We start from the raw sequence: 18,689 nt of genomic DNA on the forward strand, positions 1-18,689 counted from the left end.
AAAACAAGTATTTTCTAATCTGTCAGTCATATGTTCCAGAAAATTTTTTACAGGTTTTCTATGCCAACTTTAGTACTCAGTGTGGACACAGAGACCATGAAACAGAAACGTTCTCAGTATTCAACATACAACCAACCTTGACTCTGCCCCTGGATGTGTTAGTATTTAGGGGCTCAGTCCAAACTCCCAGCAAAGTCACTGGTATTCGTTCTTCTAGCTTAAATGGAAGTTGGCTGGACAAGGCCCTTATCTGCCTCTCAGCCATTATGAATGAGGGCATTTGAGCATAGACATCTATTTATTCTGCAGCCTGAAGTCTGAAGATTTATTGCTACACCATTAGTTCCTGTGTTTATGTAACTGACATACATTTTTTTGTGATCTAGCCTAAGAATTGTGTTTAATCAGTGTTCACATGACAGCTTTGTCTCTCACAATATTTGTCTAATTAGAGGTATAGAGAACTCCTTTCCTGTGGGAAAAGGTTGCCATTTGGATGTGATTCTCCACTGGTTGCTATTGAGGAACCAGAGAGAGAGATTTGATTGTTAAAGTATCTTTGATTTTGTGCACGGTATGTGGTTTATGAGCAGCTTTGTGCTATCCAAATGAATTAGCAGCTTGAAAGAATGCGGACAGCTGACTCGCTGCTAGGTCACAAGCAGGCCGGGGAGGACTGCGGCAACATGCATGGAAAGGGTCAGCCTATGGAGAAGCTTTCTCTGATCACAAGATGTGCTAGTGCTGCACATGCAGGGCGAGCTCCAGAGTTTTTGCTGCCCCAAGCTGCGCGGGGGGGGAAAGCCGCGATCACGATCGGCGGTAGCTCCACCGCGCCGCTTTCTTCTTCGGCGGCAATTTGGTGGCAGGTCCTTCCCTCTGAGAGGGACTGAGGGACCCGCCGCTGAAAGAGCCCGACATGCCGCCCCTTCCCCTTGGCCACCCCAAGCACCTGCTTGCTGGGCTGGTGCCTGGAGCCGGCCCTGTGCACATGTCATAGTTCCATATACACCGAATGAACTCTCCATTATAGGGACAAGTTGAAAGTCCTTGACATGGCAGGTCTCTGGGAAGGTCAGATCCTCTGCAAAAATTCAGCCCTGCCAGTTTGACAGGAGGGGCTGCTCCTGGAGCACAGAAAACACCACGTTTCCCTCTCTGAATGTTCCCAATAATGGGGACATTCTGGATCATTTGGGCCCTTTAGTGGTTACAGGGAACAACTCCTGCTTTTCTAAATGTCTCTGAGGAACAATTAATACCATTGGTAGTGTTAGGAGATGAATGAATCCTTGGTATGGGGTGAGTTAAATCCTCGTTCAAACCTTTGCATGTACATATTCTTCATTTAACATAGTGGTAAGAGACCGCTAAGGGCCCGCACCTAAAACAAAGCCAGTCTGTCCATAAACTAGCACCATGTGGGCATGGTATAGGGGGTCCATTGGGTAGTGAGACCAGGCATGTGAGACAACACACAAACTGAGCACAGACAAGGGGTCGGGGGGAGGCAAAAAGCAAGAAAGCCAGGCAGTAGCCTGTGAGCACAGTGTGACCCTGGGTACGCTAGAGACACAGCTTTGGGGTCTGTTGGCTTGGGGCTGTAAATGTTAAAAAAACAAACAAAAAAAACCCTCTTTTGTTCTTGGTTCCTCTTGTGTTCAGAGAAGCAGGACTTTGTACGTTCCCTGTAAATCAACAAGATTGCATCCCAGAGAATACCAGATTGCATCAATTGTTACTTCCACCTGGAACCCCGTAGGGCCCTGAAATTTGACTCGCTGCTCGGGTCAAAAAGGGGCCACCATAGATTTCCCCAGTTCCATCTTAACAGGGGTGGCCTCAGATAGACTAACTTCCTGACTATCCTCAATTCTGGTGTGTCCCAGGCCTCATGGTGACCTGATTGCTCACTTAACATAGTTATTAAGAAAAGAGAGACTGCTCTGGGTACCAATGTCCTCCAGTGCCTCCTGTGTCTTGACCAGGGTGCAGCAATAGCATACAGACAGAGAGGCTGTAAGAATGCAGGAGCCTTAAGCCCTCTTTGTTCAGTGTTTGTACAGTGCCTAGCACAAAGTGGTCCTGTTCTTTAAGTGGGGCTCCTAGGTGCTACTATAATACAAATAAATTAAGACAAGGAGAGGCCAGGCGGCACTTTTGGGTTCCTATCTCATTCAAGTATCAGAGGGGTAGCCGTGTTAGTCTGGATCTGTAAAAAGCAAGAGAGAGTCCTGTGGCACCTTTAAGGCTAACAGATGGGTGTATATTCACCCACAAAAGCTTATGCTCCAATACATCTGTTAGTCTTAAAGGTGCCACAGGACTCTCTGTTGCTTTTTATCTCATTCAAGTGAAACACAAACTGCTATACCAAGGGGGACCTTGTTGACTTGGTTTCTCTGCTACGTGCAGAATCAGCAGAAGTGAAATGGTTGTGAATATCAAAATTGTGTCATGAAATAGAAGAGCCTGGGCAAGACCTGGATTATTGGGTTTTCTTGTTAATGATGGCATCCTTTGTGAAAAGCACCTTCCCAAGGCTCAAGGATTGCTTCTTTCTAGAGCAGCCTCAGGTCAGAAGCCAGAGGAGAACCTGCTGGGCTGGGCTTTCAGGAGGGGGCAGCGTTGTTCTATTTGCATGTTTTAGGTATCAACGCTTCAAGTGTCAAGGGTCTGAGGGAACTCTGCTGGGTCAGACCTCTCCCCATCCCTCCCACAAAGAAAAACCAAGGAGCAGAAAAGCAAAAGCTGAAGTAAGACTAGGCAGGGGAAGAAGGTACTGCAAAGGCGGCATTTCAAAGGGCGATGTTAGAGTGGCTAAAGACTCCTCCAGGTAGAATGGAAGTATTGGAGAGAGATCATTTGTCGATTCCATTTTTCTCTCGTGCACGCACGCGCGCACACACACACACACACACACACACACAGAGTTTTTCTTTACAAACTGTATGGTTTAATGGCTTTTATTACTTCAGTAAACAGTAAGAAACCAACACACCCGCAAACAGTAGTATAGGATCTAAACTGATTGATTCAAAACCTCTGTAAATAAAAAAAGGATGTTGACTGCATTTCCCTTGCATCCACCTCCAACCAAAAGGCCCATAGCCCTTTATATTTTTCACATTCTTCATGTGATACGTAACATTTTCTGTGACTGTCAAGTTACTGAGATATGATGTTCATGCTACTTGGGGATATTAATCTTGTTTGTTTTTCCTGTTTCTAGTGGTTATTCTTCAGTGATTGTAGTTGCCTTGAATGTGAACATTTTATGAGCTCGAAGGAGCCAAATTCATCCCTGGGGTAAGTAGGCATAAAGTAGCTCCCCTTGATTTCAGTGGGAGCTGCTTCTGCATATACCACGTAGACTTGTCTCTACACAATATGAAAGTGAAACAAATTGCACTTATGTGGCACACCCAAGGAATTCTGGACTTGTACAGGTTACACAGGTAAACCACCAATACCCATTTTTTGGCCAACCTAAACCCAATGTGTAACTTACATCACTATCTACATCACAGCGGAATTTGACCAAGTATGTTTTATTGATATATAATTGTAAGTACATACTTCTAGCTAGTTAAGGTCAATGTAATTAATCAGAATCATACAAGTGATGATAGATACTTTTTTTGAGGCCGGACTGCTGCCAGTTCAGGCTTGCTCACTACTATACACTTTCTAACCTTTTGTTCAGTTTAGTTTCAAAAGTCCCAAGTTGTAGGACTTCCACAGCTACTTAGACTCTACGGTTGCCTGTTTCTCATTGAAACAAAGAGATTTTGTGATCTGACACGATATAATGGTTACTGTGTTCAAAATGTATGGCTCTGTACATGATTAGAGTAAAAACCAATATGTATTTTTGCCTCAAACATTTAAAATGGAAAGTAGCTTACATCATGCAGCACTGATCGCATTTTTATCATAGGCATTTTACTTTTCTTTAGCTATTTTACATAGCATATTGTTTTCTGATAAAAGAAATTTACAATACAATAGAACAGGGTTTTTTTCTTTTTTGCAAAAGTAACTAGTGCAATCTTATACTATAAAGACTGTGTTATAAATAGGAAATGTATTTAGTTGCTACATCATCAAACCCAACTCCTTTTTATATCCCTTAAAGACCTAATACTGCCATCTTAACTTGGGAAACACTTCTATTGACTCCAGATCCATTGGTAGACAATGGAGAGTCAGCCGTTTGCAAGCTCTATTTTAAAACACCCCACAATCTGTACTAGTGTATGGAATAAAGGAAAGGGAATGGAAGATCTGCCATTGACTTCAATGGGAGCAGCGTTGTGCTCAGAATATACTATGCTACATGCATGAGAGCATTCCAGGTTGTTAATTAATTCTTTTGTGCTATCCAGGCGCTGGGAGCTATATGATCACAATGTGGCCCCTATCAGCTTCTATTACAAATTGTACAAATGTAATAGGCATAATAGATCAGATGCCTAAAAAAAACCAAACCCAAACTTTTGTGCTGATTTCATAAGGTCATCTGAAATGGCTCTATTTGAAATCCAGCCCAGCTCACTACATTACAGCTCTCCATGATGCCATCCAAGGGGCAGTATTGCTTCGATCGGATTCTACAGCCTTCAGTGAATCGGAAAGTCATCTTCCATTGCTGTCTTACATTCGCTGGCCCACCGTTTGTACGCTCTTTCCAGGGTGTCTTCGCTGATATCATTGAATATTTCTGCAAAATATGATTTTTAGTTAGTAGAAGAAGCTTTGCGGGATGTCCAATTCACTCACAGAAAGTGAGGCAAACTCTCCTTGAGTAGCTTTACAAAGACTTATTCACAGGGCTAGATTCAGAAAGGGACTTGATCACCTAAAGATAGCCTCAGGCACCTACGTCTAACATTTAGGCACCACTGACATTCACAGAATCACTGTTAGGCACACACCGCACAGAGCTGTCTAAATCCTAACACAGCCCCCACAGCTAAGGAGCTGCTTTGAGTCCTCACTCCTGCCTAACCCCTGTGGGCTCTGATTCTGCGAACGTGCTTTGAGCATGTCTAATCCTTACAAGAGCCAGCTGGGGGGCCGACGGGGTGGGGATTTTGCAGGCTGCCTGTGTCGATCCATCCCAGAATAGCCAAGAGCCCACTTGGGATGGGGGAGACCCAGACTTGAACCCCTATTGTGCCTGACTGGGAGCAGGGTCTTGAACCTAGGTCTCCTCCCTGCCAGGTGAGTGCCCTAATCAGCAGGCTATTGTGGGGTAGGCCTCTCTCTCCATCTCTTCTTTAGAAGCTGTTCTACTTTGTATAAATAGTTAAACATTCATTGGAGCAGGGACATGAACCTGACTCTTCCAATTTCCTGAGAGTACCTGGGTTATTGGCTATAGTGGGGTTGTTGGGGTGGGCTCTTTCTCTGTGACTTTTTTCACGAGAAAGGGTTGACCTGACACAGGCACCTACTACTCCAGCGGAGCGTTCATGGCCGAGAATCCGAGGTGAAGATAGGTGCCTCCCTCCAGGCTCCGCCAGGTGTCCTCAGCCGCTGCCGTCCCCCCACTTGTCTACACTGCTGTTTTTAGCAGTGTAGAGTCCCACCGCCGCCCCTCTGCCAGAATCTTTCACTGCAGCAAGGAAAGGCTCTGCCGGAGCCTTTCCTTGCTGCGGGGAGCTGCTAGCGCCTTTCCCTGCTGCCTCCCCTCTAGGAGAACTTTTCACCGACACATGGAGCTACACACTGCAGTGTGGATGCAACCTCCCTGTGGTGTTTAGCTACACATACCCAACATGCTGCCCCCAGAGTACAAACGGTGCCTAAATCTCCTTTGTGAATGAAGCCCACAGAGATTCAACCAGATGGAATTATTATTACAAACTAGCTGTAGACTGACGTATCACAAGCTGATCCTAGGTGCTGCTTTTTATTCTGAATTTTCTTTCTATTTATATGTGTATTGTCACCCTGGGCAGACACTCGTATCACTGAGGATGTATGCTATTTAGTTCTACGTCTATTAATTGCATCATATACCAGCTGCCTTTTCCCAAGAGTTGCTTCAACATGTTTTCAAGCACGACAAAAGAATTTTGACTGTTACTACTTTTGTTGTGGTTTAAACAAATATAGCGCTGTATTTGGATTGTCCTGACATAATACCCAGTATGGCTTATAATATGTTTGCAAAGTAAATTGGCCAGCCTTAAGGCAATTTATCAGAGCTCAGTCTTTAATTAAGTTCTGGTGGTGAGATGCAGGAGCTGAATTCCCTCTCTGTCCAGGTATAATAAGATGAAAAGGTCAATTAAAGCCCTATATATATAACTGCAAACGGTAGGGCAGGCAGTTGGCATGTTATATTGTGTTCCTTAGTGGTGGTGTAACAAGGATTTTTTTTTTCTTTGAATGTTGCCAGGACAAGTAAAAACAAAAAAGTTGACAAAGTTCCAAGAGAAAAGTAATTAATATCCCCCAAAAGACTTTACTGTAATAACCTGGTCCAAAGCTTCTTGAAGTCAATGGAAAAACTCCCATTGAATTCAACAGGTATTTGATCCTGCTCTCAGGGCCAGATTTTAAATGGTGATACAGCACCTAAAGATATAGGTGACTGCCTAGTGGAATTTCCAAAAGTGCCTCCGCACAATGAGTGTTAGGTGCTCAGGCATTTTTGAAAATCACACTAAGCAGCCATCTACCTCCAAACATCTTTAAAAATCTGGCCATTAGTGAGTGTGTCTGGGAGTTGCTCTGGTATATGTGAATGGGTGTGAAAATTCCCCCTGTCCCTTGGTTAATGTCTGTCCCTTTAGAAGCTATGTTTCAGAGTAGCAGCCGTGTTAGTCTGTATCCGCAAAAAGAAGAACAGGAGTACTTGTGGCACCTTAGAGACTAACAAATTTATTAGAGCATAAGCTTTCGTGGACTATGCATCCGAAGAAGTGGGCTGTAGTCCACGAAAGCTTATGCTCGAATAAATTTGTTAGTCTCTAAGGTGCCACAAGTACTCCTGTTCTTCTTTTTTAGAAGCTATGTTGCAGTACCTGCCATTCCAAGTCCAGTTGGGAGAGGCATCCTCATCTGGCCTCCACAGTGTTTCAACCTTTCCACCAAGGCCTTCTTTATTAGATACATGTTGCAGTCTTCATGCCACACCGGGAGCTCCAAACCCTTCATGCACTGAATGATGTCGGCTTTTTCCTCCAGAGTTAAAAGCCCCCTTTCATAGGCCACGTAAGTCATGAATGCCATGTCTATGTTCACTGCTTCTCCATGCATCAGTGATGGCAAAACTTTCTGAAATGAAAGTAAAATGAGCTTTTCCCCCCCTTACAGTAACTAGTCCGGGTTTTCTTAATTCATCTGAGTTCGTAGATGAAAATTAGTATGTGGCTCTCGGTAGTAGAACTAGAGATTTGCTGAATCTCAGCATCCTTTTTATTTCTGGGGAGTGGGGGAAATATTTTCCACCATGATTAACGGTACATAAAATCTCCCACAGAGAGCTTGATTTTTGCTCCTCTTGAAAGCAAGGGCTGAACTTTGAATGAGAGGGAGGGAAGATTACTGAGCAGCAAAAATCTCACTTTAACCTTTTCACAGGGACTGAGTCTGTTTGTCCCCGTGCCCCACTTCTGAACAGTAGTTTATCGCAGCAGTAGGGTCTGGAATCTTAAAACCCTGCAATATTTGGATTGCTATAGCTGAGATTATTGCTGCTATTTATATTACACTAATGCCTAGATATGCGCACTCCTTGGTGCCTCTGTACAAATGGGACAATCAGTGGCTCAAAATTCCTAACAATCAAAATAGACAACATAGACAAAGTTGGGAGGGGAAACGGAGGTGCACACAGACGGGACATGATTTGCCCACTGTTACACATCAGTTAGAGTTTGGACTAGACCCCAAGTCTCCTGACTCCCAGGCCAGGGCACTATCAACTGGGCAATGCTGCCTCACAAGTATAATACAAAACAAAACCTTCCAAGAACATTTTTACTATGATTAAAAACTTTTTGCTTTATTTGAACAGGACATTGCAAAATAAAATTCGTGACTTACCATTTCAAGTTCTGGGCTTATAAGGTGACCAAAATCAACCAATCTGTCCAGGTCATCCTCCCAGAGGTTGGGTGCAAGCTCTTCCAGCATTGTTTCTATGGCAAGTCTGGTTGTCTTTAGTGCAGCATCACCACGATTGACCAAACCGTTGTGAGACTGGAACTTTGTATCCAGCATGTATTTTCCATGGCTCTTGAGCAGATCAAAGAGCCCTTTGTGTTTCATGAGCGCCATCTTGAATAAAGAATGGAAAGAAGTACTTTAAAAAGATGAATTTTTATATAAGCCAATAATACACTCTAGGAAAAGTACATATTGAAATACATACAACTAGTACTATATTATCCTAGAGCATGCATGTCAATAAAGGTTGGATTACTGGTTGCTCCTGGACCTCACCAGGATAATCCAGGCTCCCCCCCACACCACCCAGGATTTTTTGTAAAGAGAATTGAGTGAATGGGTGTGTGGGGTGATATCGTGGGCTTGGGGTTTTGGAAGGGTTTTTAGTTTTTTGGGCAGCCATTCAAAATGCGTAGGTTTTACTAATATCGCATGCATGCATTCAGGATGGATGGATTTTTAATACATTTAAATACTTCTTAAATTGACACAGTAATCCTACTTTGCACTACATGACATCGCTAGATCTCAAAGCTGTTTGCATATGTAAATTTGAGGGAACAACTATAGATTTACAATGAGAGCAGAATTTGGCCCAGAAAGATTGATAATACCATTGGTCAACCAAACTCAACATGCACTTTCAACATTTGAGGTATGTATAAATGGTCTTGTAGAACATGTCTTTGGCTAAAAATTTAACTACCGTAACTTCCCTGTTCTTCCCCCACTCTGAAAAAACTAAAGTTTATCTTTACTCTTATTGAATGGTGATCCAAAGTACATAGAAGTAAATAGACTCCCATAGATTTGAATAAGTTTTGGATCAGGTCCATTATGAAAGAGTTTTCTTCCATCTGTTTGCTCTACGGTTGACATCTCGCTTTGTTATATGTTGTGTGTATCTTTAAAAATTACCAGGGGTCCCTAGAGGCTGGGCTAGGCACACTTTTAGATTCTTAGAAGCCAAACAACTATAAACTATGTGGGTGGGCATGATTAATAAATAATGAGATTTGGTTGTCCAACTTCTCTAGGTGGCCTTGAAAAGCCCACCCTTTGGATGTATAAAACATCTTACACAAAGCCCTAGGCTCACGCACACATTCAACTTTTTATTAATAATTAATATAGCAAAAGTACATCTGTATTCCAAAAAATGGTACCTTCAAAATTTCACCAAGACCGTTGGAGATGTGTCGTCGGGGAATAGTTTGGATGAAGGATCTGTCCAGAAAAGTAGCTACAGGAGGAGTGTAGCCTCCAAGCTTGTTCTTGCACTGAAGGAAATTTACACCGTTCTTTGCTCCCACACTGGCATCAACGTAAGCCAAGAGGGTTGTTGGGACACGAATATAAGGGGTGCGTCTTCTATAAAGTGACGCTGCAAGGCCTACGATATCAAGGCAAACCCCTCCTCCAATTGCTATAATGGGTTCTTTACGCCTGTCGATGCCGAAGTTGTGAACTTCTTCCAAGATGCTGAGGACCAGATCCATGGATTTGGTTTCTTCAGTGGTGGGCAGGGAGAGGATTTTATAATGAACATTATTGGCTTCAAAGTACTTTCTCACTTTTGAGCCATAATATTCATCGACAATCTGATCCATTACAATAAAACGCCTCTGTTCTCTTTCTCTGTTAATGGCCATCTCTAATTGCTGAGGATCTATGATGTGCCCAAAAAGGAGTGTACTGTTGGCAGGATCCAGAAGACTGGATGTTTCCACCACTTTGTAGCAGAAAGAGATAGGAGCCTCAATTGTCCAGGAAATCCCAATATCTGACACACTTTTGCCTCTGTCAGGGATCACAAAACATGGTGTGAGATCAATACACTAGGTACCTTCTATGTCAAAAAGAATTTACAAATGAAGCAGCTAACTTACTGATTGAAATACGCAATCTCTCATTAAAGTCTACTACTACACCAGAAAATAGTAGGGTTTCAAATATTGTACTGATCCTTAAAATAGGCAATAGGGGGGATTCTGGGAATTGTAGAGTAGTTGGCCTTGCTTCAGCACCAGGAAAATTGGCTGATGTGATAATTAAAAATTGAACGAGTAAACACGTAGGTGGATAATGATACAACAAAGACTAATTAGTATGGCATCTGTAAAGGCAAATTGCTCCTCTCAGATTCACTAATTTGTCTATAAGTTAGTGGAGATGAGTGCTCTAATTTATTTAGACTTTCAGGAAAACCTATTACATGTGGCTATGAAAGAGAGATCAATGTCCAACATGGCAAAATTTTAACAACGAGTTACCCAAGGTTCTGTATTAAAAGGACTGATGTTCCATATACATTTTTTAAATGAACTTGGAAGGGCAGGGAGTGAGAAGTGCTGAGACAAAACTTACAGATGACACACTTATTGATGTTAGTCAAGACTAGGGAAGATTGTGAGGCGTTTCTTCAGAGGGACCTAGCAAAGCTGTCTAGTGAGCTGGTGGGAAAGTGGGGAGGCAGGGACAATGCATGGTGATTAGGAGCTCTAGCCCACCTAGAGGCCCTGCCCAGAGGCACCGCCCCTTCCCTGCCCCTTCCCCAAAGACCCGCCTCCCACTCACTACATTCCCCCTCTCTCAGTGGCTCACTCTCCCCCACCCTCACTCACTTTCACTGGTCTGGGGAGGGCTCTTACTGGGGGTGTGAGCTCTGGGGTGGGGCCAGAAATTAGAGGTTCAGGGTGCAGGAGGGTGCTCCAAGCTGGGGCAGGGAGTTGGGGTGCAGGAGGGGGTGAGGGCTCCTGCTGGGGGTGCGGACTCTGGGGTGGGGCTAGGGATGAGGGATTTGGGGTGCATGAGGTGGCTCCAGGCTGGGGGGTGGGGGCTATGGGTTGAGGCAGGGGGTTGGGGTGCGGGAGGGGTGAGTGCTCTGGGCTGGGGATGCTGGCTCTGGGGTGGGGCTGAGGATGAGGGGTTCAGGGTGTGGGAGGGGGCTCTGGGCTGGGGCAGGGGTTGGGGTGCAGAGGTGTGAGGGATCTGGGCTGGGGATGAGAGGTTTGGGGTGCAGGAGGGGGCTCAGGGCTGGAACAGGGGTTGGGGCATGGGCTTACCTCGGGCGGCTCCTGGTCAGTGGCTCAGCCGGGGCATTAAGGCAGGCTGCCTGCCTCTTCTGGCACCCAGTGGCGCAGGAACATTTTTAGTAGTGGGTGTGTGAAAGCCAGCCCTCTCTCCCCTGTCCACCCCCTCCCCGGAGCCTGGGAGCAAGGCTGTCTCCGGGAGTGGGGGACCCAGACAGGGATAAGGGGGGCAAGACCACAGCTGGTGGTGCTGCCCGGAGCCGCTAGGGTCCCTTTTTGACCGGGTGTTCCGGTTGAAAACCGTACACCTGGTCACCCTAAGCCCACCATATAGTTGCCCCCAATAGGTCACGGGAGCTGCTGAAGGAACTGAGACCAGGACCTGCCACTTAGAGCATGAGCAGGTGTGGGAAGGGGCCCTGCCTTGGTGGGGAGATTGGGGTGAGACTGGAATCCATCCCCTAACTGGAACAGGGGCTCCTCCACCCAACCCCCACCCTCTCTCACTCCTGCTTGTGCTCCAAGCAGTGGATCCTGGTCTCTGCTCCTGCTGTCTTCCCTGGGGCTGCCGTGGGGCAGGTCCAGGCTCCTAAATGCCACTCGTTGTCAGCCCTGCCCCCTTCTCCCCACTAGCCCACCAGACCAGAAGCAGCATAGTGGCCCGGCCTGGAGCTGAACCAGGCCAGTGCCACATGGTGAGACACATCACACCCCTTCCCCCACGCCTGCCCCCTGGCTGCAAACAGCTGAATTAGCTCACTACCATGATTTTTCCAACAACGGGGATGCAGAGGTGGGCGTGCCCACTTCCGCCTCCCCACTGTTGGAAGAATCATGATATTGGGCTAATTTCATGATTTCAATGGAGTCCGTGAAATCATGATCTTCACCAGGCCTTACTTCTAATGTTTGCGAAGGGATCCTCTTAGAGGCAACACATAGTTGCGCTGTGCTTTCTCAGAGCTTGTGGTAACTCCAAAACTGAACACTGTCTTTAAGCCAGCCAAGTCCTTTAAGCAATTCTGCAGCTGAAATAGCGTTCTTACTTTTGCAACTCAGGTCCATATTCTGGCCCTAGTCCCAGTCCTGTAGTCTGTAATAGTAGTTTAGATCTACTGTGGAGTTTCTTGTTTTCCCTTTTGAGATAGAACTTGCCTTTCTGGGATGAAATAGCAGAGCTTTCCCAGTAGAGGTCAGTCTGCCATAGCCTATACTTGGTGATTTTTCAGGACAGAGGTCAAAGCTTTTTTGGCTTAATCAAGCCTTTAGGGTTGGAAAAATTGAATTCAGGTCAAAGTCAGTGACCAGTCTCAGATAGAAAAAAGACATTTTCATTTTCAAATAAGTCAGAATAGTTTTGATCGTTTCGAAATGAAATGATTTGACTTTTCGTTTCATAGTGACATTGAGTTTAGAAACTTAGTTGGATGCATTTTTTTAAACATTTCATTTTGGGTTGGAAAAAGCCCTGGAAATGGAACGAAATGAAACTCTGAAAAAAAACTCTTTTTTAGGTTTTTATATTTAGTTTCATTTCAGGTGTTGTTTTGATCAGAAACAGTTTCTTCCCCCCTGTCCCCCCATCTTGTCATTTCAGCAAGAAAACCAAAAAAAACCCAACAACCCCAGGTTTGGTTTGAAACTAACCACATTTTTCCTCCCAGGTTTTTTTGATTTGGCACCCGAAGAGAAAAATCAGTCACTTGTATTATTCAGAGGCCTATGGAAGCAAACAGCTGCCCGGTGGGATTTTCAAAGGGTACGTCTACACAGCAAAAAAAACCCCGCGGCAGCGAGTCTCAGAGCCCAGGTCAACTGACTTGGTCTCATGCTAGGGGGCTAAAAATAGCAGTGTAAATGGTGGGGCTAAGGCTGGAGCCCAGGCTCTAAAACCTGTGGGGGGGGGGGGGGGTGAGGGGAGTAGGTCTCTGAGCCCCGCAAGCCTCAATCAACTGACCTGAGCTCTGAGACTCGCGCCTGCAGGGTTTTTTTTGCTGTGTAGATGTACCCAAAAACACCTGAACCCAGATCATCAGATGTATTTACTCACCTGCCTCCCACTGCAGTCAATGGGAGGTAGGTGCCTAAATCCCTTTGGCGATCTGCCTAACTTCCACTGAAATCAATGGATGTTAGGTACCTACCTGCTTTTCCTACTAGGCACCTATCTGCCTCTTTAGGGATGTAAATGCCAGTAAAAATCTGGCCCTAAGTGACTTAGGGACTTTTGGAAATGGTACTCATGAATTTTTATGCTTTTCAGAGGCTATTATTCTGTCGTTGTTTAAGCTAATACAGTAAAAAAATTATATGACTATAAAATAAGTTCAATCAAATAAATAATTTTCAGAGAAGATTATTAGTGTGCATTTATTTTTGAAACTTTTGGCCACTAAAGAGAGGGTGTGGTTCTGAATGTCAGTTACAGTACAGGAATCTGTTTTAGATGTCAGAGGTAACTTTGGCCACATGGCAGATGGGCAGATGAGGATACAGTCTGGTCTGAATTGCAGAATGCCTATGAAGTCGAGCCCAAACCTGCCATTTGCTAATGGATATTTTACATGAGCAATTTTTTTGCGGACTGGGCCCTAAATCAATAAATTATGTTATTGACTAAGGACCCTATCCTGAAATGAGCTCTGCACAAGCAGATCTCTGTGCCTGGATAGAACCCCACTGAATTCAATCCAGATCTGCCTATGCAGTATCTGCTGCAGAAGTGGCACCTTATTTACCTGTTCCTGCTGAAGCCAACGGCAAAACTCCTCTCAATGAATTTGATAAGGATCAGACCCAGTGATAATAGAATAAAGACACTGCAAATATTGGAAAACTTCTGATGTGCAAAAAACAAACAAAGCCCCACATTTGTGAGTATTCCATTAATATTTAATAGCCAAAGGAGTCTCTGTATTCTATTGAAAGGGGATCCTCCTGCAATCCAAGGTTAATTAAGGAGGGAGACATTCCTGCAGAGAGCTGTGTTTGGCCTTAAGGGAAAACATTCACCCATCTGTGACCCTTTTCTGACCTTGCCACAGGTAGAGAACTTCCCCTAAAGTTTATGACAGCTGCATTCTGCTTTTTGATCATGTCAGTGATTTTTAGGATCTTTGTATTTGTTTTTCCAAGCTATGTATTTCATTACCCAAATCTGTAAATGTCTGTTACACACCCCCTTTTATAGACAATGATTTTGAATATGCACTGAATGAACCCAGTTGCAAAAATCCCCACGTTCCTCTAACTACTCCTCAAACATTTTAAGAAAGCTTCCAAGCTTTATTTGATAAATACACAAAAGTGTGACAAAATCAGAGTGGGGGATAATGATCTCTCTTTCAACTCACTCCATTTATGCCAAGGTGTATGGCGAACACATGATTTATGTGGCAGTACCGGCACACAAAAAGATGGGTTGAGAAATACGTTTGAGCCTTTACTTGGAATGTCTGCTTTTTGGTGGGTTTCGGTCACATTCAACACAGCGACATTAGATAACATTTTTCAGTTGTACAAGCCCAACATATCTCTAAATTTCCCCCATCTGAAAGATAATATAACATGACTAACCCAAGCCAGATTGTTGGCTAGCTCGTCATCAGATTTTATCAAGTACTCCTAGCGCAAGCTTTTATACTTACATTTTAGCCTGTGAGATGGTTATCTTATCCTCGGAGTTGCATATGACATCCCCCTTCTTGATGCGACACCAAGTGCTCTTGACCCGCACCAGCTGAAAATCAGTCTGTCTGGGATTCTCAGGCATGACTGTTGTGGCCTTTTTGGCTAAGATCTCTTCAGACACCGGCATCTTTCCAGCAGATGAAATCTCTATCTTGAGAGATCTCACCTAAGTGAGTGCCTTCCAGCCACTTTTAAAGGCTCCAGTTTGACCATATTTTGGAAGAGGAGGTCCTGTCTACTCCTCACCTGTTGGTACTGTGTGTGTGGGTGGGTGGAGGAAATTATAAAACTAGTATTATCTAATCTGAGGACACGAGTCAGAGGTGTACAACTCACCCAGAGACACATGTAGGACCCAAGCTAGCGTTGTATAATTGATTAGTTTTATAACGCTTAGGAAATACAATACAAATCCATAAATTAGCTTCTCACATGATGCCCTGCAGTGAAATGGGTGTTATGAAAGACAAATAATTTATATGAAACATCAATGTCGTTTCAAGAATTCCTTTGTTGGGCAGGACCTTTGATTTATCTAACTGCTAGCCCCACTCTGTGTGCAAGAGGCAAAGAGGGAACAGAAGCAGCAGTGGTGGGGAGATTTAAAAATTGTCCATGATGGAGAATCCACCACTACCCTTGGTAAATTGTTCCAATTAATTACTCTCACTGCTAAAAATGTACACCTTATTTCCAGTCTTAATTTGTCTAGCTTCAGCTTCCAGCCATTGGAGAGCCCATTATTAAATATTTGTTCCCCCCTGTAGTACTTCTAGACAGTAATCAAGTCACCCCTTAACACTCTCTTTGTTGCTAAATGGATTGAGCTCCTCGAGTCTATCATTATAAGGCATATTTTCTATTCCTCTGATTATTCTCTTGCCTCTTCTCTGAACCTTCTTCAGTTTGTCAACACCCTTCTTGAATTGTAGACACCAGAACTTTGCACAATATTCCAGCAGTGGTCGCATCAGTTCCAAGACAAAGGTAAAACAATAGATCAGGATTAAACAAAGACTGTGAATGGATATCCAACTACAGAAGCAGTTTCTCCTCCCTTGGTGTTCACACCTCAACTGCTAGCAGAGCACCTCACCCTCCCTGATTGAACTAACCTCATTATCTCCATACTGATTTCTACCTGCCTCTGGAAATTTCCATTACTTGCATCTGAAGAAGTGAGGTTCTTACCCACGAAAGCTTATGCTCCTAATACTTCTGTTAGTCTTAAAGGTGCCACAGGACCCTCTGTTGCTTAGTACTGACATAATATACTTATACTTCCTGTAAGGTATTTGACTTGGTACAGCATGACATTTTGATTAAAAAACTGGAATAATATAAAATTAACATGGCATACTTTAAAGGATTAAAAACTGGACCCTCTGTTGCTTTTTACAGATTCAGACTAACACGGCTACCCCTATGTCAGTGCTATTAACTTTTTCAACCAAACTTGTAAACTAATAAAAAAAAAATCGGGTTAGTTTGACAAGATCTACTTTCCATAAACCCATGTTGATTTGCATTAATTACATTACCCTCCTTTAATTCTTTATTAATCAAATTCCATTTCAGCTGCTCCATTATCTTGCTCAGGACCAACATCAGGCTGACGGGCCTATAATTACCCTGGTTGTCTTATTTACCCTTTTTACAAATTGGCACAACATTTGCTTTCTCCCAATCTTCTGGAACTTCCCCAGTGCTCCAGGACTTTTTGAAATTCAACATTAATGATCTAGCGAGCTCCTCAACCAGCTCTTTTAAACTAAAGCCAAGTTTCAAGTCAAATTCCAGGTAGAAACAAAATCATTTAGATAGCATGGACACAAACAACATTAGAACAGCCTAGACAAAGTAAAAGTAGACTGACCAGGGGTTAAACCGCTTAAGGAAATGAACAAAATCAATGGGGAAATGACCAATAATTAGCAACACAGAACACACTGTCTGTGTTACTGAGAGATTTTATTTTGGAGGGGAAAAATAATGCTACTGTATAAGATAGGGGAGTTGCATAGCAACTTGAAAAACAAAGATGAAGAAAATTAAAAACATGCCTAAAACCACAGACTATAAGAACACTAGTTTTCAAGTAGCCATAAAACAAGAATTATTTAGCATCTCTAAGAATATTTACAGCTCAGTGAAGGGCTAAATGAAATTGAAAACCACTTCTGAAATTTAGACCAGCAAACTTAGCCTGGAAAAGGCTATTAAAATAGAATCCGAATTTTCCTAGGATAAAATCTTTTAAGTAAGTTTGACCTCAAGGAGAGCATTATTAATTATTATTAATAACAAGAAGACCTGGCTCTCATAACAATTTTGATCAGTAGATCTCAAAGTGCTTTACAAAGGAAGTTAATAGATTTATCCCTATTTTACAGATGGCAAAACTGAAGGATGAGGAGCAAAGACATGTCCAAGGTCACCCAGCAAACCCGTGGAGAGATGATTTGTGGAATGGTTAGAGCATCAGCTCTGGTCCTAACAATACTAAAAACTTGCCTAAAACTATTAACTCCCAATCCATATGCAGGCTGCATCAGTTTCTATAGGGGCTATAAGATCTAATTTGGCCCCTAGTTTACTAAGTGACATATGGGGATAATCTTAGGTATCTAAGGGGGTTGATCTATTTAGTCTTGTCTGTTTTGATTAATAGCAGTAAGAGATTGAAGTCAGAGATATTCTATTTGCTTTTCCTTTTATGATTTTGTTCTGCACATTTTATTATTTCCCATTTATATTTTTTTCAGCTTTTTTCTGGGAGACGTGATATATCTGCTGTTTCACTTCAAATGTTGGCAAGCTAGTCTCAAATGTCGGGCTAGTTATGATGACCACCTACCACCAGGACCTTGCATTGCTTGACCTGGTACATTACCTACCGTACCAGCCTGGGCCAGCAGAATGGAAGCCTTTAGGGGCAGTGGATGTTACATGGCTATCAGTAGATTCTAATGGTTAGAGATGTTGGTTCTAAATTCAACTCCGACACTGACTCACTGGGTAGCCTTGCGCCAATCACTTAAACTGCACTGCACCTCACTTTCCCCATCTGGGAAGGGATAATTTGTACTACTGTAGCACCTAGCAGTGCCTGTCTTGGACTAGGACCCTGTGGTGCTAGGTGCTGTACAAATAGAACAAAAAAGCTGCCACAGCCCCAAGGCGCTTACCATCTAAGAATAAGACAAAAGGCGACTGATGGATGCAGGCAGACAGGGGAGTACAAGTAAACAGCGAGACAGTACTGGTCAGCATGATAGGCTGTTCTCAACACACCAGCGGCCTATGTTTTGTCCATTCTTTTGCAGACATCTGGGCAAAGGAAAGTTCTCAGGAGGGATTTGAAGGTGGATATGTGGATCTTTACAGGGAGCCCCACCCAAGGGCGTAGAGAGGAATGGGAGAAGGCTTGAAGGTGCCTGTTTGGAAATTTAACAGGTGGGCAATGGGATCCTCGGGGGTTGGAGGTGAGCAGCGACAGCCTGATAACAAACGAAAGATGACAGGTCTGGCCAGGATTGACTGTGCAGGCCCTTGAAAGGAAAGAGCAGCAGCTTATGTTTGATGTGCTGGAGAAGGGGGGGCGTCGGGATTCAAACAGAGGGCTGACGTGGCTAACCCGACCAATGCAGCTTCTAAGGTCTAGCTCTGACCCGGGTTTGGAAAGTCTGAAGATCCCACTAGCCCGTCAGAGCTCACCTGCCAGCTCCTCAATTCCCTTTCTCCAAACTAGGGTGATCCCGCACAGGCCGATACGTGGCAATA

General features: G+C 43.8%; 1 protein-coding gene across 1 annotated transcript; it reads right to left on the reverse strand.

Moving 5' to 3' along the window:
• Positions 1-4,018: 4,018 nt before the first annotated feature.
• Positions 4,019-16,319, reverse strand: LOC101935311 (2-epi-5-epi-valiolone synthase-like). The gene is made up of 5 exons (XM_005282118.2): positions 14,864-16,319; positions 9,351-9,984; positions 8,062-8,295; positions 7,038-7,290; positions 4,019-4,723 (listed from the first exon to the last, which is right to left on the reverse strand). The coding sequence occupies exons 1-5, from the start codon at positions 15,031-15,033 to the stop codon at positions 4,623-4,625; spliced, it is 1,392 nt and encodes a 463-aa protein (XP_005282175.2). The 5' UTR covers positions 15,034-16,319; the 3' UTR covers positions 4,019-4,622.
• Positions 16,320-18,689: the final 2,370 nt, after the last annotated feature.

This window comes from Chrysemys picta, chromosome 7 (genome assembly GCF_011386835.1).
Source record: "Chrysemys picta bellii isolate R12L10 chromosome 7, ASM1138683v2, whole genome shotgun sequence".
Taxonomy (NCBI): Eukaryota; Metazoa; Chordata; order Testudines; family Emydidae; genus Chrysemys; species Chrysemys picta.

Excerpts from the sequence above, each read along its gene's own strand:
- LOC101935311 (XM_005282118.2), bottom strand. The coding sequence starts at position 15,033 with ATGCCGGTGTCTGAAGAGATCTTAGCCAAAAAGGCCACAACAGTCATG. Across the intron at positions 9,985-14,863 it reads ACCATCTCACAGGCTAAAAT|AGGCAAAAGTGTGTCAGATA; the intron begins GTAAGTATAAAA and ends GATCCCTGACAG. Across the intron at positions 7,291-8,061 it reads TAAGCCCAGAACTTGAAATG|AAAGTTTTGCCATCACTGAT; the intron begins GTAAGTCACGAA and ends CTTTCATTTCAG.